Source organism: Chenopodium album, chromosome 11 (genome assembly GCF_948465745.1).
Source record: "Chenopodium album chromosome 11, dcCheAlbu1.1, whole genome shotgun sequence".
In the NCBI taxonomy this organism is placed as follows: Eukaryota; Viridiplantae; Streptophyta; class Magnoliopsida; order Caryophyllales; family Amaranthaceae; genus Chenopodium; species Chenopodium album.
Window position 1 is genome coordinate 45861206 of NC_137844.1, and position 26407 is coordinate 45887612.

General features: G+C 33.4%; 2 protein-coding genes and 1 pseudogene across 3 annotated transcripts; all 3 read left to right on the top strand.

The window, feature by feature from the left end:
• Nucleotides 1-4137: 4137 nt before the first annotated feature.
• Nucleotides 4138-8633, top strand: LOC145568957 (uncharacterized). Its single transcript, XM_081628335.1, has 2 exons — nucleotides 4138-4318; nucleotides 8237-8633. Exons 1-2 carry the CDS (start codon nucleotides 4208-4210, stop codon nucleotides 8462-8464), a joined length of 339 nt encoding a protein of 112 aa, XP_081484461.1. The 5' UTR covers nucleotides 4138-4207; the 3' UTR covers nucleotides 8465-8633.
• An 8974-nt stretch (nucleotides 8634-17607) lies between these two features.
• LOC145567613 (uncharacterized) lies at nucleotides 17608-22405 on the top strand. 2 transcript variants are annotated; one of them, XM_081626931.1, is made up of 4 exons: nucleotides 17608-17822; nucleotides 21528-21728; nucleotides 21815-21880; nucleotides 22113-22405. In XM_081626931.1, the coding sequence occupies exons 1-3, from the start codon at nucleotides 17712-17714 to the stop codon at nucleotides 21866-21868; spliced, it is 366 nt and encodes a 121-aa protein (XP_081483057.1). In that variant the 5' UTR covers nucleotides 17608-17711; the 3' UTR covers nucleotides 21869-21880; nucleotides 22113-22405. The 2 variants fall into 2 exon arrangements, with proteins under 2 accessions (XP_081483057.1, XP_081483058.1); XM_081626932.1 differs by lacking the exon at nucleotides 21815-21880 and having other exon boundaries at nucleotides 17614-17822.
• A 1364-nt stretch (nucleotides 22406-23769) lies between these two features.
• On the top strand, nucleotides 23770-24879 carry LOC145568958 (PRA1 family protein B4 pseudogene; annotated as a pseudogene).
• The last annotated feature ends 1528 nt before the right edge of the window (nucleotides 24880-26407 follow it).

Consider the following 26407-nt stretch of genomic DNA (forward strand, 5'->3'; position numbering starts at 1 on the left):
TTTTTGCTTTAGTTTTTTATATGTAGCTTTTAGAGCTATATTCATAACTTTTTTCGAAAAAAAGAGACCATAAATTTGGGGCCATTTGCAAAGGTTCAAGGCATACCAATTAAGGTTGGCCCACCAAGCTAAGCTTGGTCTAGTGGTAAGTTTGTCACCTCATAATCAAAAGGTTGTGGGATAAAACCTTACTGGTGGCAATTTGGGGTGGGAATTCCCTTACCCTTCTCCTCCACTCCCAAATTGTCTACCCTGCTAACCTGGGTCGGGTTGAACTTGTGAGAGATTCCGGCCTTTATCGAATTGACTCAAATGAGTTGTCAATAAATGTCATTTTGAGCGCTAGCCAAAGTTTGAGTAATAAAGTACTGGGCCAAATTTGTTATAATTTCACGCATTATTTCGTTTTGATTCCGAGTAAGATCGGACCGAGTTTAGCCAACACCGTCAACACTAAATGTGGTACTCCGTAATATATAAACATTGGATACTGGATTACTGGATATGATAGATATAAAGAAGACTTAATTGAATTTAAGTCCACTAAAAACAGGTCATTTTCCTTCACACATCTATCATCAATTCATCATCTAAATATGGATTCAACTTACCGACTTACCGCCGTTTGTTAATCCCAAATCTGCCGCACTCAGTTACTATTAACGGACCATTTACACCCTTTAATCTACCATTTTGACCCACTCAATATCGAAGAGAGAGAAATAAACTACAGAGAGAATATCATATGAAAAAAAAACAACCAAGATCCAAGGAAAAGTGCTAGCACTATATATCAACTAAAAATCACGAGTTAAAGTAAAATATAGTCCTTAAACTTTGATATTTGTAGCATTTTAGTCTCTTTAACTTTCAAATGAGGTAAAATAGTCCCTCAACCAACTAAGGCTCACCATTTCTGGTAGAGGAAAAGCTTAGTCAGCAAAGTTTAGGGGTCATTTAATATGACATGTCATTTATTTTTATTTTTTTTCAAGCAAAAGTTTAAGGAGTTTTTAGACCACAAGTCAATTAATTAAATTAAATATAAACTAAATTAAAGCTTAGGGATTTATAAAGTGAGTTTTTTTTTTTTTACCTATTAAATATTTATAAAGTAAATTTGATAATCATGATATATTTGTTATTTTTTATCATTTCTTTTCTTCTTACCCTTTTTTTCATAATTAAATTTTTTACAATGTATCTCAAATAAACTTATTCACCACACATCCTCAAATCCTAAATCCTTACCCCTTACATATTTCACACACCAAAAAAAATTAAATAAAAAAAATATAATGTGTTTTCAAAGTGAGCGAGTAAGACAAAACCCAAACTTTGTAATATAAAACTAAATAAAAATATGAAAAAGATTGAAACTAGAATAAAAAATAATACCACCCCACTTTATTTCTTTCAAACTAATAATTTATTTTCATGTGTTTATTTTCTAAAAGGGTTTCAATTTTTTTGGGTTTTTTATGTCAATTTTGAAGTTTTTTTTTCCCTATGTGTTTATGTTCTAAATGATTTTCAATTCTTTTGGGTATGTTGTGTGACAATTTTTAGGGTTTTTTTTTAATTTCTAGGAGAAAATAATAATTGCCCTAGATTATTAACTAAATGTACCGTGTTTAGCTGAATGAGTAAGAATTAAAAAGGAATTTTTCTTTCACAAACTAATTTAGTATTATAGCTAGATTTTAGCGAGATTTCTTAACATATTTTAGTGAGAGAAAGTAAATTGTGACCATGAATATCACACTTAAAATAGCTTTCACTTATATATTTTTATAAAGTTAATAATTTTTACTAAAATTAATTTGGTTTTGTTGAAATCAATTAGATTAATTGAACTAAATTATATTTATGGGGTAAAGCTTATGATCACTCTTGCATGGGAGTGTCATGTGTCCCTATAGATCCCTAAACTTTGGTCTATAATAATTACATTAGCCACCTCACCTTATAGGTCCCTAAACTTTTATTTCTAATTTAATTAATTCCAACTCATCAACTGAAAGTCCCTAAACTTTGCTTTTAAAATCATTAAATTTATTGCCACATGTACACTATTGTCCCTAAACTATGCTCAAGTAGCTAATTTGTACCTGAAAAGTGAGTCATTGGTGGATGAGGGACCATTTTGCCTCATTTAAAAGTTGAGGGACTAAAATACTACAAATACCAAAGTTCAGGGATTGTATTTTACCTTAACTCCCAAATTCACATACGAAGCATTTTGATACAAATCATTTTTTGATAAAACCACGTATTATAATAGTACCTTTGTCCCAAAATAAATGACATATTACATTTTTTTTATTATTTGGGAGTGTTCGTTTAGGAGGATAAAAAGGGAGGGATAAGGATAAAAGATGAGGATAAAAGAAAAGTAATGTTTGTTTAAAGGGATGGGGATTAAAAGGGGGTTGAGGATAGGGATTAAAACACCCCCTTATCCCTCCATTTCTGTAACTAGGGGGTGGTATAAGGGAAAGGGATAAGAAATAGGCTAAAACTACCAAATTACCCTTAATGAAATTGAAAGGATAAGGGAAAGGGTAGAAGTTAGTAAAGATAGTTTTGTAATTTTACTCCCTCCATTTTTAAATAATTGTTTCATTTTTCCATGCGCAGAGTTGTAGGAGGAATTGGAGGAAGTAATAAAATATAGAGGTAGTGGGGTAGGTGGAAGAATAAAAATTGTAAAAAGCAAAAATTGTGGGGAGAATTGGAGGAGAGAGAATATGAAAATAATAAAATATGATTATGGTGGGTCCATTAGGTGAGAGAAAATTAATTTAATATTGCAAAAGCTTTCCAAATAAGGAAATGGAGCAAGTATTTAAAAACGACCGAAAAAGAAAAGTGGAACAAGTATTTAAAAACGGAAGGAGTACTACTTATCCCTAACTTATTTCCCATATTTACCAAACACGGGATAAGAATTATTTATCCTTGTCCCACCTATCAATTCCCTGTCTTTATCCTCCCTCCTTATTCCTCTTATTCCTATCCCTCCAACCAAACGCCCTGTTTATTTATTAACTTTGACTATTTTTTACTAATATAATAAAAGATACTCCCTCCGTCCCCTTTGGTTTGTCACTTTTGAAAGTAAATCACGGGAATTAAGGTGGACAATGTGAAGTAATAAAAGTATATAGGAAAGTTAAATTTTCAACTAATAAAGTATTAAAAGTGTATAAGAAAGAGACATTTCTAATTAAAAAAATAATAATTAAAGTATATGCAAAAGTGAAATTGAGGAGATTCAAGAGTGTAAAACATTAAATTAGTAAAAAATTGGCACAATTTTTATGGCAAATGTTAGGGTAAAATAGGAAGATGATTTAATTAGGACAAAAAAAATGAGGGTATAAAAGTCTTTTTATGTATCTTAATAATTATGAAAATATGAAATGTGACGGACATTAAGGGGCACCCAAAATAGCAAAAGTGACAAAGAAAAGGAGACGGATGGAGTATTAAAATAGTATATCGACATGTGTGAAAAGTTTAATTGTATCATTTATTTAAAAGACACAAAATTTCATATGTGGTTGCGCCTGGCTGGCTACCCTTGTATGGCCGGAGTTACTATCTAGAGATTACTTGGTTGATCAGGGGTTACCCGGTCAATTAGGTATTATTTGATTTGTCAGAGATTACCCGATTAATGTGATCAGTTAGAGATTATCCAATTAAATTTTAATGTGTGTCAGCCGGCAAAACAATGGGCCAGCTAGACAACTTACACAAAAAAAAACGCGATGTTCTAAAATAACGGAAGTCAAAAATGTGCTTGCTTGCCGCGCTTAAACTTCCCCTACATGTGGTAATAAACAAACAATGATTGAATAAGATAGAAAGAAGACTTAATAAAATATAAATCCACTTAAAAGCTAAATACCGTCTTTTTCTTTCAAGCATCTATCATCAATTCATATCTGAATATGAGTTCAACATACCGACTTACCGCCGTTTCGACTCTTTACTTTTAACAAATCAAAAATCATATTCTCATTTTTTTTTTTTTTTTTTAATCGTAAATCCGGCGCACTCAATTAGTATATAAGGACCATTTACTCTTAATCCATTCTACCATCTTGACTCACCCAATATCCAAGAGAGAGAAACTAGAGAGAGAAATTAGTCGAAAAACTTGAAGTAATATAAACAAGAAAACAAGATCCAAGAAAAAATGCCAGCATTATACATAACAACAAATGTAAATTTGGAAGGTGTTGATGTTGAACCTATCTTCTCTGAAGCTAGTGCTGCTATTGCTTCCATTATCGGCCGCCCTCAACATGTAAGTACACCCTACTCCTTTCTCTGTACCACTAGCTATCGATCGATCATTCATTCATTTGGGTGGGAGTTTGTTTTCATACGGTGTATATGAATCACAAGGGCATTATAAATTACAAATGGGCAAGGGAGATCTTGTTAGGATTTGTGATTTTTTATTCATAGCTCCTTGACTATACCAATATACTAAGTATATGGTACATCATTGGTATGTATGTCATTGGTTCTTTTTTTATTTTGTAGAATTGGTAATATCTTAAATTTGCACGAGAATTCAGACATCGATAATAGTACTGCATGTATTGCAATGTGAATCACTTCTAAGTTCTAACTAAATCCACTAAAAAATGGAAAGATGTCAATATGAAAACCAAAATCAATCATGCAAGAACATCTTTTTAGAGTAATCCCCTCCCAGGTCAAATAATTGACACGTTAATTATTCTATAACGGAGAAAGTAACATATACATGATAGAATGTGTACCAACTAGTAGAGATTATTATTATGTCCTTAATTACTCCTTTAGCTTGAATTAAAAAATAGTCCATTTTCTTCATTTGCACAAGGTAGACTTAATTCATTAACGTAGGAAAATCGAAGCTTATGCGTGTTTTTTTCAGTAAAAGTTCACCTTTTTTTTTTTTTTTTTGACAGGAGTAAAAGTTCACTTTTAACATACTTCGTACTTTATTTTTGTTATATTATCTCATTTTATGTTGTGTGAATACATTTATCAACACAAAATCTTGATCATTAATACGTTTATAAAAGCAAAATATATAAATATATTGAACATACTCCGTATAAGCATATTAGAAATAACAAAAATTAATAATAACAAATTTTAATAATTTATATACGTCAAAGTTGATTATTTTAATAATTTACAAATTCAATATGATATGCCTAATATGAACAAACAAAGATTGTACTAAATAACAAGATTAACAACAGCCAACCAAAAAAAAAAGTAAAAAGACTGATTCAAATGAATGTCTGTTTACGGCATTTTCAATTAGAAGTTGACTAAGTAAGCGTTGGTTCAAATATTGCCGTGCTTTTTAAAATATCTTGTGAGATAGGGAATAAACAAAAGCTATTGACTTAAATTTTAACTACCTTATCTTCAAAAAAGTTGGTGAGCTTTCTTATTTTTAAAATTAATATTGAAAAACATCCAATGGTTGTGCATTATTTTGTGTTCATGCCTGTTTGCTTGCTTAGACGTGGAAAGTACATCTCTTCCTAAGCAATAACACATTATTTAGTTCAGTATAGAAATTTCTATTTTTCATTAGAAATTTTACTTATATGGGGATTAAGATGTTATGTCTGCGTTTTTATCCACTTTATGGGAAATAGAAGTTTTTAGGAAATGTCGTGATCCAAACAATTACTATATAAAACAGAGTAGAACGTATTTTCAATATTTTAGGGTGTGTTCTATTCACCTGATTTTCATTTATCTGAACTTAATTGAACTTATTTGAATTTATGTTGAACTTATTAAAATTTATTTTAGTTATAATTTGAACTTAAGTAACCCTTATCAAAACTTATTGTTTCTGAATTGAACTTTTCTGAACTTATTTTTCTTAGACTGAACTTATATGAACTTATCTTAACTTAACTGAACTTATTAAATCTGAAATAAGTGAAAATAAGGTGAATAAAACATACCCTTAATATGATAGTAACATTTTGATTTTTTACATTTGCCTACATAACTTTCTTTGAGCATTAGAAATTAAAATAAGTTGGAATTGTAGTGGCGCATCTTGTATGTTGAAGATATGGAGGGAGTCAGGGAGTTGAGTGATAAAGGTTGTGTAGTAAAGGAATTGGATGGTTAAGTAATTGGCCTTTATATAGTTGGTAAGTTCAATTTTAAAAGAATTGATGGGTGATAGATTGATAGAGGTTGTGTAGTTGTGTATAGTGATTTATTTATGGAGGTCCTTATATCATATAATCATATACAAGCTATAATTACATATTATGGCTAGGCAGAGAGTGAGAGATAGTTTAAATGGTTAGAGCTTTCCTTGCAGTTTTAGGAGATCTTGAGATCGATTCTCATCCCAATCCTTTGTGGCTCTCTAAATACCAAAAAAAAAAAATATTATGGCTAGACAAGTTCATTTGTTTGGGCAAGTTGTTCAACTTTAAAACACTGTATTGTCATGTACTCACGTCCATTTGGGCTGTTTAGGAAGTATATGCTCAAAATGGATTGTTTACTCTCCGTATGTTATTATTTTTAATATAAATTTAAATGAAATAGATAAATTAAGACAGAATAATGAATTTTAGGGACGAAAAAATTTATTATATGCAGTCGTGTAGTGGTGGCTATTAGCTATGGTATATTGTCACATTGCCGACTCCATCTATAGAAATAAAGTTCTGATTAATTGACTAATTGATTAATTGATATTTTGTCACATTGGTATATATGTTACTCCGTACCAAAGGTAACAAATTAATTAGACCCAAATACCCAATCGCATCTATATAAAGTGCTTGTGGGTCAATGCGTCATAGCTAGTTACTAAAATTAGTGGTTCACTGTATAACTATTTGCGTCGTGTAACTTGTGTTACTCCAACAAGTGTCCAACATGGAAAATAAAAGTGCCGTCTCTACTACTGTAATATACATAGTACAGAAGTGACTTGTATTACTAAAATCAAAAATCATGGACTATGCTACATAAATTGGAGCGTGATTGTAGTAATATGGAGGGCCCTTAATTGGCTGAATTAACACCACTTTACTTGGCTAGTTTTGAGAGAGGGAAGAACGAACAACAAGTTTGTCACTTTGTTGTGAATAGGGCTGGTGCAATGTGTGATACTCCCTAAATGTAGATAAGCAATAAAAAAAATATTCTCTCCGTTTTATAATACTTGTAATGATATAGAATGCATATAATTTAAGAAAGATATAAAGTAGACTTGTAGGCTTTAATAAAATAATATAGAAAAATAATAAAATAGTTGTGTAGGTAGAGTTGGTAGGAGAGAAAAATAATACTCCGTAAAATATTTGTAAAGTGGGGTTAGTAGGAGAGATAATTAATAAAATAATAGTAGGTTCTTATCAAATAAAAAAAGTGTTGTAATTATTATAAAACAAACATAAAAAGAAAGTGTTGCGATTATTACAAAATAGAGAGAGTAAAAAGTAAGAGAATTAGTATAATTTCTCGGTATTTTGATTTAAATTTTTCGCCCTAAAGTTAAAACCAAGGTTAGGAGCAATTCAATTTGAATTGAACCATATCCTAAGGAAATACACTGTAACATGAATACATGATGTTAAATAATCCCTCGTAAAACACTTAATATTGTTATCGTAATTGATTGATAATGTTATCCGTATCCTTCTCAAGTTCACATCACTTGATTTAAATTCGAGAGAAATAATAAAACTCGAATGTGAATCTAATTATTATCCCAATCCAATTAGAAATGAGTTGTATTATGAATTTAATAGATTTAGTCTGAATCGGACTCATCTAGTTAGTGTTTCTTTAACAAAGATAGATCAATTTACTTTAGCCCCTTTATATATTTTCAATAGTTGTTTTCAATGTCTCCTACATGCTATGTTTCCTTTAATCAATAGTCTGAATCATATGCATATATCTTACCGAGTATAACAATTAACAACAACCACTCAATAGGGACTAAGACATTTTTGGTCAACTTTGATTGAATTATTAGTCCCAAAAATGAAAATAATTAGTATTATTCCATAATTATTATTGTTTGTCCCTTTTTTTTTTTTTTTAATTACCTTTGGAGTAGTTGCAAGCTGAGCTAATTGAAAATGATTGTGCAAATATTTATTACTCGTATCACTTATTATAATTTGATTTATGTATTTATTTATGATTGTATTTATTATTTCAGTTGGTGATGGTGGTAGTGAAAGGATCAGTACCAATATCATTTACAGGAACAAAAGATCCAGCAGCATTTGCACAATTAATATCAATGGGTGGTATTGATAAAGTTGTCAAGAAAAATTTAATAACAAGTCTCGGTGCTATTCTTGAGAATCATTTAACTATTCCTCCTGCTAGATTTTTCTGCCATGTTATTGATACTACTGCTGGTCGCCCACAATCTAAGCTTTAATTTCTTGTAATCTTGATTAAATTATTTTAATTGAATTTGGTTTTCCCTTGTGTAAACCCAATTAAAATTGATGTATCAATTGGAATAAATTTTTGTGGCAAATGGTTATATTGAATATTTTTGAAAATAAATTTTATTATGATGGTTCTAGTTAGGATTAATTTGAAAATTTTCTACTCCGATCCCTACATTCTTTATTGATTGGTTGACTCAAGATTTTGTTGCATGCAAATGGAAATTAATATTTTAAGGATAAATGTATAAACATGGTCAAGTTTGATTTGTTTCAATTGTTGGTTTCTAAATACTTTATTATTTATATAGTTTTTGAAATACATAATTTGAGATATTTTAATTACAATGTTGCATGTTTAAAAAAAACAAAAATTACAATAATGTTGTTTTGAAAACTGTGTAAAAAAGCAAATAAAACATTAAATTAGAAATGTGAGGTAGAGTAATTCTTAATCCTTTGAATTGCTTATATGATTACTAGAAATCTACAAATATGAGTTTTTACCCTTTTGTAGTAATGCATTTGAGCATATAGTTGATATAACTAGCTAGTATGATGATATCCCAACCCAACCGAAACATATAAAAGTTGACTATACATTGATATGGATCAGTGACAGATTTAGGATTTCCGAGATGGTGGGCCACCATCCAATGACGTATCCAAGAATTTTGAATTGTATGCGTTCGAAATCGAAAAAAAAAATGAAAACATATCAATTAAAGATTCAATACATAAGTTCAAAATTTGGATTACAAATTAATCGCACTTTGAAAAATGAAAAAAAAAAAAAAAAAAAAAAAAAAAAAAAAAAAAAAAAAAAAAACAACCCTACAAAAGCATTCTTCGAGTTTTCATACCTTGAAAGCGTGTCAATACATCATTATCACTAACTCTAACAAATGATTCTCTCTCAAGAAATGGCAATCAAGACATCAAATCAATTTTACATCAATCATCAATTAAAAACACGAACAACCAAGAATCTAATAACACCACAAATTCACAATCAATAATAATGAATCAATTTTTCAGTTATAAATTTCTAATTAGCAAAACAGCAATTATCAATTAAATAAAAAATAATTAAATTGAAGTATTGAAGTAGAGCAGCGAGGAGTAGGAGTAAGGTAACGTGGGTACTAGGTAGTGGCGAGGAGGAGCAATTAGAGCAACGAGAAATAACTGAAAATATGGAAGAAAAAAATACAAAAAAATTGGGGATGTGAACCCTTAACAGTACAACCTATAACGCTATAACCCCTAGCAAGATGTGAAGTTAAAAACACCACTAGGCTTCACACTAACATATTGTTCTATTTTACACAAATATTCTATATTTAACCCTTGTTTATTTTTATTTAATTGAATTTCATTTTATTTTTGGGTATGCCGCTGGTGCACATGCACCACCGCCGTGCCCTTAACTCCCTCCGCCACTGACTTTCATTATGTCCACCCACTTTCACTCTTATTACTTCCTCAACTTCCTTGCTTATAAATAATGGAGCTTCTAATGAATGAAAACCATCACTAAACTCTCCAACCTATCGATCTTCTCATAATTCTCCATTACCTTTAACATATCTTCTCTCTCACACTACATGGAAATGGGGTTAGAAAGACTATTTCTAATAGTATTTACACTACTATTATTAATATATAATGAGAAGACAATTTTTGAAATCAATTGGGAGAACCAACAAATTGGGTGGACTGCAGCCTAAGAAGCCCATAGAATTATTGAAAAACAATGGGATACAAAGAGTCAAGCTGTTTGACGTAGAGCATGACATCCTCTAAGCTCTACGGGTAAGTGATATCGAGGTGATGGTTGGCATCCCCAACAACATGCTCATTCGTCTAGGTACCTCATCTCATGCGGCATTTTCATGGGTTCGCTGCAACCTTAGTGCTTATCTCTACAATAGAGATCCTGTCGATATTAGGTATGACTGTCAATCATAATTAACTCCTCTTATTACTCCCTACATTATACGTAAATTACGTTGATTAAAACATCTCTAAATAATAATGTAATTATACATATTAAATAAAAATGAACTTATGGTTTCCTCTTATGACTCTTCCATCTAGGCCTCTACATTATACGTAAATATAATATTGGTTAGAACAACTATCTCTTAATAATATACATAATGCTAGTAAGAGGTTTTGATCCGTACACAGATTTTGTCATAGTGACCTTGTTGGTGCATGCCTTTAGTACCTGTTTATTACCAACATAGTGGAATTGACTTTAAGTTCCAATTGCAAATCTAATCTCTTTGCTATTTTACATGCAACAACCTTGTAACATATCATACTAAGATAGTTTCTCTCGTATCTCTATTTTTTTTATAAAAATATATGTAGCATGAGCCAGTTCGTAGTAGCTATGCAAACAAATTTCAGTCTCATATCATGACTGCCCTTCTAAACCTACAATATTCACTGATTAGGGAAAAACTTAACGACTCTATCAAGATTGTAATATAGTGCAATGTAGAGGCTTATGGTGCAAACCTCCCCTTTCAAGGAGTTTTTAGACCCGAGTTGGTGCAAACAATGACTCAACTTGTTTCTTTTTAGTGGCCCATAGTTCTCTATTTGTGGTAAACATTTACTCCTTAAGTGTTAAGATGGATCCAAATTTTCCATTGGATTACGCTTTTTTTTAAAGGGACAAACCACTCTGTAATCAACAGGCCAAAAGTGTATACCAACACGTTTGATGGAAACTACGACACATTAGTCTCAGCCCGTCATAACATTGGATTTGGTGACGTTCCCATAGTACCTATGGAGGTAGGTTAGCCTATGGATGGGGCACATGATGAGGCAAACATCGAAGATAATAGCATGCTTATTGAATCGTTCTTCTATCTATTCTTCCTCATTTTTTGGCATCCCTAACAGCATGCTTGTTCTTCTTCGTCATCGCATAATCCTTTAAATTTTATTCTAAATAAAAATTTATTTACATACATTTTTATAATGGCTTAAAAATCTTAAATAAATTCATATAATATATTATATATTATATACTATATATTGCATATATAAGTATGTGTACTAGTACTACACATTGATAGATAATTATAAACTTACTTGCATATTGTCTTTCTCGTATTATTTAAGGTCAAAAAGTAGTTATACTAATCAATTGAGTTTAATCATCTTGATGTGAGAGGCAACAAACCCCTATCTCATACGTAAGTTGATTAAGTTCTCTATATTTCTAAACCAAATTCCTTTAATTTAAAACTAGTTGTCCAAGTAAATTCATAAGTTAAGTTGTTCATGAAATCTCAACAATTTCTAAACATCATGTTTAATAATTAATAAAATTCAAAGGGTTCATGTGTTATTTGAGTACTTAATTGAAGTACCTACTTTGTGCACCTTGTTTTGTTTTTTTTATTGTGGATGTTAGATTGTTAGATGGCAATAATAAGGACAACACCGCGAAATCAAGTTAATGAGAGACGTTTGGTGTAACCGCGACCAACCCCATATGAATTGGAGATGGATGATAGTGAAGACATCTCTAATTATATTGATCGACTTAGACATTTTCTAGATAATTACCATACTAATATACTTAAGGGGAGGGGTGATTTTGATACTGCACCTCGTCAAGCTATTGTCTTATTCATAATTTGCCAAGGCGGGAGCCATGGATCACGATTAAGAGGAGGTTTTCTAACATCCTGGTTGGCGGATTGCCTAACATTGATCGTTTTGTGTACAAGGGAAAATGGTACCTCACTTTAAAGTATTTAGAGTCTATCCTATTCGATGCCTTTCAAGCTTGGGAATATGATTGTGTGTATTCTACTGATGTTGAATCATCCCAAGCCAGTGTAGGCAATATCCAGGGCAATGTGGATGAGGAGGATTTGGAGGAAGATCCAGAAAAAGAATAAAGTAGTGTTTTTTTTCTAGGTTTTTTAATTGTGTTGTTTTATGTGGTATGGCCATTTAGGGCAATTGTTCTCTTTATGTTTATGTACTTTGTGTTAATGACTTAAGTTGTACATCTACATCTTGTTTGGTGACATGCGTGGTGAATAGGTTGATAGTTTTGTTATTGAATGACTAGTTTTCATGCTTAAATTTGTGGTTAACGATGCTTTAAATTAAGCTTTCTTTTTCTTTTATGCCTACACTTCAAATGTAATCTCATTAGTATTTTGGTTGCAAATGAATAATGGACTTAGGAATGAACTTATAAGTGATAGATGTGACAATTTAGATACCTTTAAGTAAGTGGTGGTAGTTTCAACCTCCAATTGTAACGATTAGATGACTGATCGAAGAAGTTGTATATAGGAGGGCTCAAACTCACTCAAGCCGAAATGTGACTGAGATTCCCGAACAAATTGTTTAAAGGTTGAGGGTACTTGAGGAGATGTCTCAAAACATTGGGAATGTAGTACATAACCTGGGACAATTACGGATCAAGATCCTTTTGTCGAGAGTTGCAAGTTTCCCATTGTTGTTAGTTTCTGAAGCTCCTCCGTGACTTCGTCCATGTGTGCTAGAGTATCTACTATAGTCCTTATACTTTTAGTTGGTATTATTGTAAATTTTTAATGTACCACTTGACTTAATTTTAGTTATATACATGTATGACTGTATTATATACTTCGCATCTTAATAAAGTCTAGTTATTATGCGCGTTAAAGATGAACAATGTTATGCAAATCAAACTAATAATAGAGTGCATGTGTATTTTCTTCCTAAGATAAATATTGTTTGTATATATGTAATTCCCAAGAATCCTTCCAACACCAAAGGACCAAAGGTTAGATATATGCATTACTTGTTACTCCAATGTAAAACATTATTGATCATTTACTTTAACAAAAAGAGGCTAACTTGTGTAATAAACACTTTTTACAATAATAACATGTACTTTTTACAATAGAAGTAACGTATTTTATACAAAATGTCCCAAAATTGTAATTAACTTTGGATTATTGTAGCATAATTGTCCACATCGGTGCTAAAAGCCTAAACTACAAGGTGCGATTATTGTAGCACAATTGTAATCTACTAATCCACTAAGCATTGAGGTGATATAAATACTTCAACAGTCCAACTAAAAAGTTCTTCCACAAGGTTTGAACACGTAACCTTTAATTTTAAAGCTAAGTGCATTACCACCAAGGTATGTGATTTTTTATGCAATCTATTGAATATAAAATATTAATAGGTAGCAAATGACAATATGAACAATAAATTAATTACAAGAAAATTAAATCATAAATTATAATTCATATTAATGATCAATTCCAAATAATAATTCGCGGTATCGTCCGGGCCCAAAACTAATAAATGTATAATTCGTGGTTATGATTTTAAAATACATGTGGGATGTTGATTTTGAAATGCGCGTCTCTTATGAGTTATGACATGTTGTATTATTGTATACAAGTACACTTTTCTTTTTTAAAACCAAATTGTATTATACTTCATTATTACTTCTATATAACAATATTAGCAAGTGGATACTTAGATTGAAATCATTTTTCTATTATGTAAAATTGTGCTCCAACTCTAACTTTAACAATATTTGAACTCATTTAACTAACGATTTTGGTCTGCTACAATTTTCATGTCTATCATAATGTCATGCTCTTTTAAATATGCACTTATTTGTCTTTTTTGGGTGCCCAATCGACATCACATACAAGTGTCCAAGAGATTGAAAAGAGACACAATTGAAACTTTCATATGAAAGATTGATAATGCGAAGAAAAAAAGAGTTATGGACCTTTGTTCAGTCGATAGTGTGTTCTTTTCGGTCTATATATCTTTTCAATCAATACTTTGTATTAGTTAACGTAAGAAACGTACATATTCAAATATTCAATAAGTAAAGTACTCGTATTAACAAGAAAAAATAAAATATGTTCATAAGTAAAAACAATGATATTAGAGGCATGATGGACCACTACCAGGTAGGGACTCTCATGCCCAATACCTGGGGGTATATTTGTCATTCAATATATATTGGATAGTAACTTCATTAATAGTTACCACATGAGTTGGCGGTAAAAAAGAGTTTCTCTCTCATACTTTTGGAAAAGATACCACCACTGTTGTCACTTTCAAACTTTCAATTTGTCACTGCCGCTTTCCTCTCATTAACATCACCACCAAAACCAAAGACTGTAATTCAGCCATACCAGAGAAAGAAAATCACCATTATCATCTTCTTCCTCTTCATCAATTACATGATGGTTTAGATTATTGCACCGCCTTACCACCACCACCACTATCGGATGTCCAATAACAGTATACAAATCAATAGTAATAGTATACAATCAACAATAACAGTTTATTAATTAACAATAACAGTACAAACTTAACCTAAAACCAAGTTTTATAAAATGATAACATTTAAATCAAACCCATGATAATTCCAAAAAACAGAAAGCATATAAACCCAGATTCATAGATAAATAAAATAACTTTTAATTATACTAATCAGCCAATAACAGTATACTAATAAAAAATAACAGTATACTAATAAAAAATAACAGTATAACAATTAACAATAACCTTCCCAATAACCGTTAACATCAATAATAGATATGACTGCCTAATAATTCCCGTCGTCGACTTCAATCCCAAACATCCAAAGCTTAGATGAATAATCATCCTACCTGATTTGTATATTATCTACAAAAGCTTGCAAATTCCATGGAAATAGATCTGAGCTTTGCGCTTAATTTCGTTCCACAAGGGAGCTCGACTTTCCCTCTAGATTCCCGATTAATAGCCACCATATTTGGATTCTCCTCCAGATCTCCGATGAATAGCCACTAGCTATGATGCCATTTTGGGAACTCCCTCTAATCTCTAGTGTTTTTTCATGGAGAAATGATTAACCCAAATTTTTACCCCCTTTACTTTTCTCCCCTTTTTTCTTTTTATTAAGCTTCTGATTATTTTTACCCTACCCTACTCCTTTTTACCTTTGCCATTTTCATTTATCTTTAAAAAATATATTTTTTTTATTCAGGTATGGGCAGAGGGTGTCCATACCAGGTATTGGCCCATACTTCCTCATGATATTATGATAATAAACATGTTATACATTTTACAATGATAAATGTATATATGAAAAAAAAGGGAAAATTTAACAAGAATAATACAACCTTTCGTCGGTTCTCCTAAAATAATTCAACCTTTCAATTAATCTTGAATAATCCCACCTTTACTACTTATTCTCCCTTACCAGTCCTATTTTACATATAACCTATACAACTGGTAATTTTTTATTTTTCCTTTTTATTTTTGTTATTATTTTTATTTAATTAACAGAAAATTATATAAAAAAAAAATTTTAAAAATGAAACCCCTTCTTTCTCCTTCCTCCCCTTCCTGTTTCATCCTCCTTCAAGAGTTCAACTCACCATTACCACTTCAACTCACCATGATCCACAACCACCACTACTAAGCTCCACCCTCACGACCTCAATCCACCGTCACCTAAACCCCTACACCACCCCACCACGAATTGAACTATTACCCACCCACTCACCACCCCACTACGAACCACCACCACTACGAACCCCAAGCCATCCATGGCCACCATTAACCCCGCCACCACCTTATCCTTTACTCTCTCTTGACGAACCCACCACCACAAACCCCAAACTCCACCCTCACAATCCGATTTTTTGATTGAAGGTTAAGGGTTTTCTTGTTGATGTGGATAGATTTCAACGGTGGGTGAGGAGAGGCAACTTCCGCCGGAGCTGCTGCTAGAATGGTTGATTACCATCGCCGCCAGCACCACGATGGTTGTGGGGTGGTGTTTTTTCTGTCTAGGTGGAGGAAGTAGGGTGTGGTAGATGGCAAGATGGTGTTAATGGCGTTCATAAAAGTGGCAGTGGTGGATGGGCTTAATGATGGCCATGAAAGGGGAGGAGAGAGATTGCCCAGATTGGAGCAGGAAGGGATGAGGGAGAAGAAAAGGAATTTTTTTTATTTTTTATTTTAAGTATTAAAATTAAAAGATTAATTTAAAATTATAAAATTTTAACCAATAAGAGAGTGCCACGTGGCTTGGCAACCCGCCATAAGGGGTATGGTGACCTGCAGGGGGTGGTATGGGAGAATAAGTGTAAAGGTAGGATTATTCAGGGTTAATTGAAAGGTTGGATTATTTTGGGAGAACCGACGAAAGGTTGAATTATTCGTGTTAAATTTTCCAAAAAAAGAAAAAGAAAAAAGAACTAGCGAATGAGAGCTTTGATCAGTAACATTGTCAGTAACATATAGAGTACAATGTTACTGTCAAATAGTTTCAATCAACCAAAAAAATATTGTACCAAGCTAAGCTTGGTCTAGTGGTAAGATTGTCACCTTCCAACCTTGAGGTTGGAGGTTCAATCCCCACTAAAGACACTTTAAGGGTGGGGATCCTTACCCTTTCCCCTCACTTTCAAAGTGTCTGACCTGTAAATATCGAACCAAAAAAATATGAGGGTTGAGATACGGTCAGGGTTTTTTCCTTACCTTAAAAAAAAATAATAATAATAATAAATAATAATAAAAAAAAATATTGTGTGCATTTAAAACTCCTCTTTGCACTCAAAGGATAAACAATATTTTCATAAAGTAAAGGAAGTGAAGATATTTTTAGGCATGATTCATCTTCAAAGGTCATGCATATTGTTTCTAATATTAGAGCTGACAAAAGCTAACAAGACATTACATCGCGATATAAATCGAATATGAAAAGAGCGATTTAGCGTCTACGATTTATGACTTGATTAATAAAGTGGGTTAACATGGAGACACGTTATGTTTAGTTAAATGGTTTTAAGTTACTATAAAAGTTTTTCAACCCATTTATTTTCGAACATGAACGAACACAACATAACATACTTCGTATATGCCAGTTTTATTCTACATGTCATGTCGTATCGTGTTGCTTCCCTTAAATATGATATCCATACCCATTTCGAAAATAATGTCAATACCCTGCCAAGATAGCCCAACTCTAAGAAGAAGTATGATTTAAAAATAAATGATGAAAAAGCCCAAGAAACATGGTCCAAAAACAACGATAATTTTCTGGAAGTTTCGATAATAGCGTTGATTCAACTCCATCAAAAAAACCAAAATAGTGTAATACCAAGGGTTTTTGCTGATTCATTGATTATACACTTGACAACTGGTTATCTTTTCCATTTCAAGAAGAAGAAAATGCCGTGCCTTAACATTTCTACCAACGCCAACCTTGACGGCGTCGACACTTCCTCCGTCCTCTCCGAAGCCACCTCCGCCGTCGCTAAACTCATCGGCAAACCTGAAGCTGTACTCTATCCCTCCTCCATATTTTTCCCTCTTTGCTTATGATACTTTCCATTTTTTGAATAATTTTGCGATTTATCCTAATTTTTTTTTGTTTTTACGCCTCAAATTTGTGGTATAATTGTGTCGGATAATAAATGAGGGATTAATTTTTTGTCCTGTTCCTTAATGGTTTGCATTGTTCAGAATTATGCGAGATTTTAAAATGAATAAATGATGATAAGAATGTTTGTTTGTTAATAGATGATTTATGATGGAATTTGTCATAATTTGTAATTTTTCATTTATTTGTTTTTAATTTTGCTAATTAGACCTGGTTTGTTGTGTTTATGGTGAACTGTGGAGTGAGATTATGGACGTGGTTTGGTGGCGTTGTTTGCAAGCATTATGCTGATAAAATGCACTGATTGATGTGAATAATTTTTTGAATTGAAGTTTGGTTTGTGTTGTGGTAGATTAATGTTTGCAATATTGAATGGTTAGTGTATATTTTCATACTTTGTTTTATATGAGTGCAAAATTAGCTGTGATCGATTAAATTATGAAGGCTTGTTCTAATAGCTTTATCGAGTATCGTGGTGATAACTTGTTTTTATCTGCTTAAATTTATAATAAGTGCTTAATTAGCAGTAATAAGTTCTTTGTTGGTGTTGCCGTGTGGTACCAGTAAGTGGCATTAATGAACTTGCCAATGAGTAAGGCCATGTTCATTTCACCTTTTTAAAATAATTTCAATTTAGTAAAAATAAGTTTAGTTCGGTAAAAATAATTTCATTTTAGTAAAAATCAGTAACTTTGAAAAGAAGTATAATACAGTAGGAAATCAGCAAAATTATGAAGGGGGTTAAGACATTTTTCTATTAGTGGTTTAAAATATCAATGATGAGCAAGCATTAATCTCCTTTTGCTGCCATAAAATTGACACTGCTTCCTTTTTACTACCTTTCGCATCTCCTCTTTATCTCAGCTCACATAGTCACATTACATCTTCAGTCTTCACCTTTGTTGCAATGGGCACTTTTGACTTGTGAAATCTCCTTTCTGAATTCCTTCGTTTTCTGCAAAAATCCTGTATAGGGATCCTTTCCCATAAGGGTACCAATGCACAGGGTATCTTCTGTTCCTTGTTTAGATTACGGGGTTTGATATGGTAATCTTAATCTGCTGTTCATTTGGTCCGTTTGTATTTAAAGATCCATTTAATTATGTTATACTACCTTCATTTCTTGAAATAATAATTTCTAGCTAATAAGTTGGAGGATTGTTAAGGATTTTAGCAGCACTATCAATAGTGACTAGCTCTATTTCATTTTATTCATGTGCTTGTTGGTAAATTGGTCATCAAGAGTTGTGTTTAATTGGAGAATGTATAATGCTACACACTCTTACCATCCTCATCTTTAAGTTAATTACTCATGTTGGTGTTATCACTATTACACCAAGAGTTTCCCTTTTATGATTGGACTACACCAAGGGCTGGCATTGAGTCCTTTCTTCTTTGTATTAGTATTAGATGAAATAACAAGACCTATCTAAGGTGAGACACCTTGCTGCTGCATTTGCAGATAATATTGTTTTGGTGGATAAGACTAGAGTTGGGATTAATGCCAATTTGGAGCAATGAAGTCAAAAGTTAGAATCCCGGAGTAGGACTAAATAAATGGAATGTAGTTTACCACTATGAGGAAGTCAAGTGAGGATATAGTAACATTGGATGGTAAGGAGGTGCCTATGAGCAGGTCTTTTACCCTGGGTCATTTTTGCAGAAGAAAAGAGAATTAACAAAGATGTAACCCTGAAGATTAGGTCTCATTGGCTAATATGGAGAGCAGCAATTGGGGTATTGTGTGACTGTAGTGTATCTTTGAAAATTAAGGGAAAATTTTATTGAAGGATTATGATACCAATGTTGTGTTGTTAGATGGGTTAGAATGTTGGACATTTAAAAAGGATAGTATAAGAAAGTTGAGTAGATGCATATGTTGAGATGGATGTGTGGGAGCACCGTATAGGATACAATTAGAAATGAAGATACTAGAAGGAAACTAGAATTGCAGACATCTGATTGATAAAATAAGGGAGAACCTGTTGTGTTGGTCTAGGCATGTCAGGCAGAGATTAGATGATGCGCCACTAAGGAAAGTAGAGGAGAGGGTTAGGATCAAGGAGATTTTAAAAGAGGAAGGGGAAGACCAAAGATAGGTTAGATGGAAGGATACAATTAGAAATGAAGATACTAGAAGGAAACTAGAATTGCAGACATCTGATGATAAAATAAGGGAGAACCTGTTGTGTTGGTCTAGGCATGTCAGGCAGAGATTAGAAGATGCGCCACTAAGGAAAGTAGAGGAGAGGGTTAGGATCAAGGAGATTTTAAAAGAGGAAGGGGAAGACCAAAGATAGCTTAGATGGAAGGAGTAAAGGACATGAAAAAGTTGGGTTTGCAAGAGCATATGACATTGATAGAAGAGAAAGGAAGGAGAGAATCACTGTTGGCAAGTGTGGGAGATAATATCTTGGTTCATGGAATTGAAACACATCTTTGGGATTAAGGTTTCAGTTGTTTTATGTTATGTTATCACCCCTTGTACTCTTTGTTATTATGTTTCAAAGTTCTGTTGCTCCTTATGCTCAATAAGAGTGACTGATGTTATAAATTGTTGTATTACGCAAGTCATTCATGTGTATTAGGTGGCAACAATGAAGAAGTGTGATCGAAGCACTCTTTCTTTAAGAACTTTTTTGTTTCCTTGCCATGTAAATGTTTGAGGGACAATGCTAAAATGAACTCTTCTGTAACCTAATCTGTCCCTTGTTCTTATTCTGATAAGGAAATTTTATTGGAGAGTGAAAGAAGTGAATTTCAGGTGTATCTAATTTTCTCTGGTTTCTTGATGCTTTGTGACTCTTGAGTAATCAACATAGCTGGTGTGCCTCATAGATTTGATATGCTTGGCTTATTTCAACTAAGCTAAATCCATGAAATACATCTCACAGTGAAAACCTGTCGTCCTGACCCCTACGGCTATCTGTAATTTTAGAATACTTTCTTAGATGTGGACATTCCATTGTCAAGGATAGCTCATAATATAAACTGACACATCTTCTGTTTCTTCCCTTGATTCTACAAAAATACAGGCAGATGTTCTCCAAATGCTCAGCCCTTAAATTTGCTGGCAGAAAAGGGAACAGGACAGTGGTTGTTTGCTTTTCTAATGTAAATCAGCACCTGATATTAGTTTGTTGGTTTTCTGGATTATCCCCCCTTTCTGCTCACAATTTTTTCTTCACACCCTGGAGATCCCCCCACGTCCCCAATCCTTAAAAAAAAGAACACAAATTCTCCATAATTTTTCATGTGTAAGGTTATCTACACTAGCACATGTAAATCTCTCTCTGACATTAACAATATCACTATCATATACTGAAATGTCAATGATGCTCCTGCCTATCTTTGGTCTTGAAAGCTCTAATATGGAACTGTTTGATTGGCTGATGTGTGGGACTTTCTGTCTTGAGTTTTTTTTTTTTTTTTTTTTTTTTTTTTTTTTTTTTTTTTTTTTTTTTTCCCCTGAATATCTTGTTTAAATATTTGAAAATGATCAAGGTTGTTAATTTGCCTGAAATGACCTTGTGGATTGCTTTGCTTCATCTTCTTTCAAGTTATGCGTCTTTGACATATAACCTGGCCAATGACCTGGTGTGCAGTATGTTATGGTGGTACTTAAAGGATCAGTGCCAATGGCATTTGGTGGAACTGAGCAGCCTGCAGCATATGGTGAACTTGTCTCTATTGGTGGCCTTAATCCGGAGACCAACAAGAAATTGAGTGCTGCCATTGCCTCAATCCTTGAGACCAAGTTGTCTGTTCCCAAGGATCGTTTCTTCCTCAAATTCTATGACACCAAGGCAAGTTGTCTTAATTGTCTTGTTCATCTTAGTGGACTGACCATCATGCACTCATATCTTATTACTGCATTGTTCCTGCTGTTTAGGACCATCCAATTCAAGAACATGCACAGTGTTTGCATGCTTTACACCAGTGCTAGCCAATAGAACATGTAAACATTTCACCATCTAAAGTTATCTTAAGAGCTCTAAGCTCACATTTCCCTTTTATTTTGTTCCTCCACTTTTCATATTGCTATTTCCCAAAATTACGTGTTTCATAGTTAAGAGGCAGGGGAGCAAAGAATTTGCAGTCTGAAGTACTGCCATACTTCACTAACTAATACTTCGTATATCAACATCTTGCATATTGATTGAATGTACTTTTTTCCCTAACTTTTGCAGGGTTCCTTTTTTGGCTGGAATGGTTCGACCTTCTAAATGCATGTATGGTTGAAGGATATTGCCTACATCTACAACTCCCCTTCCATTTGAAGCCGTATCATGGAATTATTTCTGTATTTACCTGGTAGAAGGATACTATCTAGCCCTGTGGCTTAATTAATGAAGACAATGTAATTAACCTTGCTTTTGTATCGGAACATCTATTATGGAGTTGCATATGCTACTCTGTAGTATTTTAACTCTTTTAAGTCGTATAACGATGAAGTTATACTCATTTCTCTTCTTTCCAGGAACCATGCTGTGAAACTGTTTACTCCAATTTCCAAGGACTAGTACTACTAGTCCATGACATAACACGATGTTTTTTAGATAGTGTGCTGGCTAAACAAAAGATCTGAGTTGAATTTTACATGAAAATGATCTTGCACAGCAGCTTAAAGAAAAACCAATCGTAGATAAGTGTCAGTGACGATTTTCTGTGTTGGCCTTCAGAGATTTTGGTGCTAAAGAAGGGCTGTAGACTGTAGGTGGGAGGTGCCTCATGTTGAGCATGTAATGTGTGCTTTAGGGCTGGCTAGGCCTGTGTCATGGCCCAATCTACTGGCTGGTTATGTGTCATGCATAAATAATTGCATATTTGCAGCTGGTCTAAATTACACTTGCCATCATGTCAATCTAAAGTTATACGTCATATATTTATTGGGATTTTCTTTTTAACTTATTTCAGGTAATTATTACTTATTCCTTAATAAATTCATATCAGACCAAAAACATGATTAGAACTTTTAACTGCAGTATTAGTTACTTATTGCTAAATATCATTAATTGTGTATTACAAAAAATTATAAAAATTACATATTTGAAAAGTTTATAATGGGGTGAATCTTACCAGATCTATTTTGATAATGTTTTTCTTTATAAATTAAAATTAAAATATAGTCAAATTATTAAATCATATCATACCTGATCAGATAGTAAAAATTTCAGGTGAAGAGTACAAGCCCTTGAAAAAGAAGAAGTAGCAAACTTTTGTCTGTTTTGAGTTGTGGTGTGTTGTGCGGATCATTAATTACTCTGATTTTGCGTGATTTTGTCATGCATTTCTAAACTAATACTTCCTTCGTCCCTAAAACTTCGACCCTTTTGGCCTAATTTTAGTCCCAAAATAATCGATCCAATTGCATTAAAATACCCCCCAATTTACAACAATATTTGTGCAAAATTAGGTTTCCTATATAAAATTTTGTTTTTTCATGTATTTTTAATACTTTATCCCTCTACTTTTTTATAAACCCCATGTAAATTTACCTTTCCAATATACTTTTATTTCTTTTTATTTAAATTTCTTAATAACCGCAAAATCAACCCAGGTCGAAATTTTGGGGACAAAGGGAAAACTAAATAAAAAAAAAATATTAATGTTTATTTGTAACCCTCATAGCTACATATTTTAATTATTTATTAAACTTTTTTCTGATTGTATAATAAAAATCGCATTAAACCAATAGGATTGAAGGAATTACATAAACAAGGAGTACTAAAATATTCCAAAGACATAAATGAAAAATACTCTTAATTAAACCCAAATTCTAAAACGCGTATATGAAATTTCGTCGGTGCATCGGTAATCCATCCATTCATCAACTGACATCTCAACATCAAACCTCCACCCTTAACCTCCAAGTTTCCCCTCCCTTTTCCCCCAGATCTCTCTCCCACCCTCCACGAAATTACCAATTCACCCACCAAAATATACACCTCTAAATCTGCATTCCCCATTTTACTCCCTCTCTTTTTCAATCTTCAACTCAATTTCAATTTCTCTCTCTAAAAAAAATGGCAACCTCAGCACCACCAATCCTCCCAATCTCCACCCCACAATCCACCCCCGCCACCATCTCCACCACCAACACGGCCGTGCAATCGTCCGACCCACCCATCGCCACCCCCGCATTCCGCTCCTTCATCACCCGCCTCTCCGACCAAGTCAAAGACGGCTACTCCCAAGGCCGTCCTTGGACCGAACTCGTCGACCGCTCCGCCTTCTCCAAACCCGAATCCATCGCCGAAGCCACCACCCGAATCCGCAAAAACTACTCCTACTTCCGCGTCAACTACCTCGCCTTCCTCGCTCTCATTGTCGGTTTCTCCCTCGTTACTCACCCTTTCTCTCTCCTCACCCTCGGTTTCCTCCTCGCCGCTTGGTCCTTCGCTTACCTCTTCAAGCCCGCCGATCGTCCCCTCGTTATCCTCGGTCGCACCTACTCTGATCGTGAGACGCTTGGGATTCTTGTGATTATGAGTATTGTGTTGATCTTCTTGACGAATGTTGGATCTGTTTTGATGTATGCGTTTGTTCTTGGTGCGGCGATTGTTTGTGTTCATGGTGCTTTTAGGGCGCCGGAAGATTTATTCCTTGATGATCAAGATTCTGGTGCTGAAACTACTGGGTTTTTGTCTTTCCTTGGTGCGACTACTAGGAATGCTGCGTTTGCCGCTGCTCCTGCTGTTGCCGCTTCCCGTGTTTGATCTGGGTTCCAATCGGATTGAATTTGGGTAATTTCTTGATCGTCTTTGGGAATTTCAGATCAGATCAATTTTATCTTTTATGTTTTTTTGTTTGTTTTATAATTGAGATCTTAGAATAGGGAAATTTTCCTTAATTTGTATCATTCTAATTACGGATCTGTTATAGTAGTACATATGATGTTTTTTTGTTGGATGTTCATATTACCTGGTTGAGTAATGAATGGTATCCTTACTTTTAGGTGTTTACTGATTTTGATTTTATTGATATCAACGCGATGATTATATGTGTGTGAATTGTTAGTTGTAAAGAGAAACATATTTGAGATTTCGAGTTAGAAGAGGGGATTGAGATGAGGTTCATAAGGAATTTGGAAATTCCAGTTTGTATTTTTTTTAATTAAATTGAAGGTGTAGTTTGTACTCCTAATTATTCAAATCTGCAGTAAATGAAACAGATGAAAAGTTAACAATAAGATTGGACAATGTAGGATCATAATGCTTCTATCAAGTTCTCGATCATATCCTCGCCTCCAGGTACCTTAGACTCTTAGAGAGGCATAGGGCCGATAGGGATAGGGATATGTGTGTGAATTGTTAGTTGTGAAGAATCTAGAAACATATTCGAGATTTCAAGTTAGAGGAGAGATTTGGGATAGAGTGCATAAGGAATTTGGAATCTCAAGTTTGTATTTTTATTAATCAAATTGAAGGTGCAGTTTTCTCATCTTCTGATCTATAATACTTGAGTTGTTCAACTCTGCAGTAAATGAAACATATGAAAGTGTACAACAAGATTGGACAATATAGGATCAGAATGCCTCTATCTAGTTCTTGATCATGTTCTTATCTTGGGGTGCTTTAGAGAGGCATAGGGCCGATAGGGATAGGGATAGTGATAATGCTATTTGTAAAAAGGTAGTTTGCCTGGTTTTCAGGCTTAGGATGCATTATGATGTTATAATTTCGGTTGGATGATATCCAGCTGCTACTGTGTGCTTTAGTGTGACGTTGTATTGTTGATGTCCTTTGATAAAAGGTTGATGCCTTTGTTAGACACAGGTTGTAAGACTAGGCTATGATTTTGGCTGGCTGAAATCTGGCTGCTATTGGGGTGCTTTCTTAAGGCATAGGGGTGTATTATTGATGTTTGATAAAAGGATGTTGCCTTGTTAGGCATAGGGTGTAGTATGTTATTATAATGTTGGTTGGATTTCTGGACATTCTGGCTGCCATTGGGGTGCTTTATTAAGGCAGAGTGGTGTAATGTTGATGTTTGTTAAAGGTTGCTGCCTTGTTGGGCACCTAGGGTGTAGTACAATGTCATGATGTTGGTTGAATGATTTTCTGGTTGCTATTGAGGTGCTTTTGTAAGGAGGTGTAGGGGGTGTAAATGTGTAATGTTGTTTGTTAAAAGGCTGTTGCTTTGTTGGGAGTAAGTAGTGTGATTTTAGTTATAATGTTGGTTGGATGATTTCTGGTTGCAATGGTGCTAGGCGCTATATATATGCCTATATGTTGGTTGGATGCTGTGCTGCTTCACTACTTAAAAGTCTTTCTTTCCTGTATTGTTTTTTACCATCAGAGTTTTTGTGCTCTTGACACTTACATCCAGGTTTTAGAGAGTAGCATTTTCTTGGCAAGTCGTTAGCTAGAGTTGTATGGTCAGAACAGGTCGTGTTTGGTACATGATGAAGCCAACTTGGCTGATGTGGGTCAGTGCGGGTAAAATACATTGTCGGTGACACCAGTATTCCAGCAGCTAGTGC

Coding starts and splice junctions, on each gene's coding strand:
- LOC145568957 (XM_081628335.1), top strand. CDS start 4,208: ATGCCAGCATTATACATAACAACAAATGTAAATTTGGAAGGTGTTGAT. Junction 4,319..8,236: donor TTATCGGCCGCCCTCAACAT/GTAAGTACACCC, acceptor TTATTATTTCAG/TTGGTGATGGTGGTAGTGAA.
- LOC145567613 (XM_081626931.1), top strand. CDS start 17,712: ATGCCGTGCCTTAACATTTCTACCAACGCCAACCTTGACGGCGTCGAC. Junction 17,823..21,527: donor TCATCGGCAAACCTGAAGCT/GTACTCTATCCC, acceptor CCTGGTGTGCAG/TATGTTATGGTGGTACTTAA. Junction 21,729..21,814: donor TCAAATTCTATGACACCAAG/GCAAGTTGTCTT, acceptor CCTGCTGTTTAG/GACCATCCAATTCAAGAACA.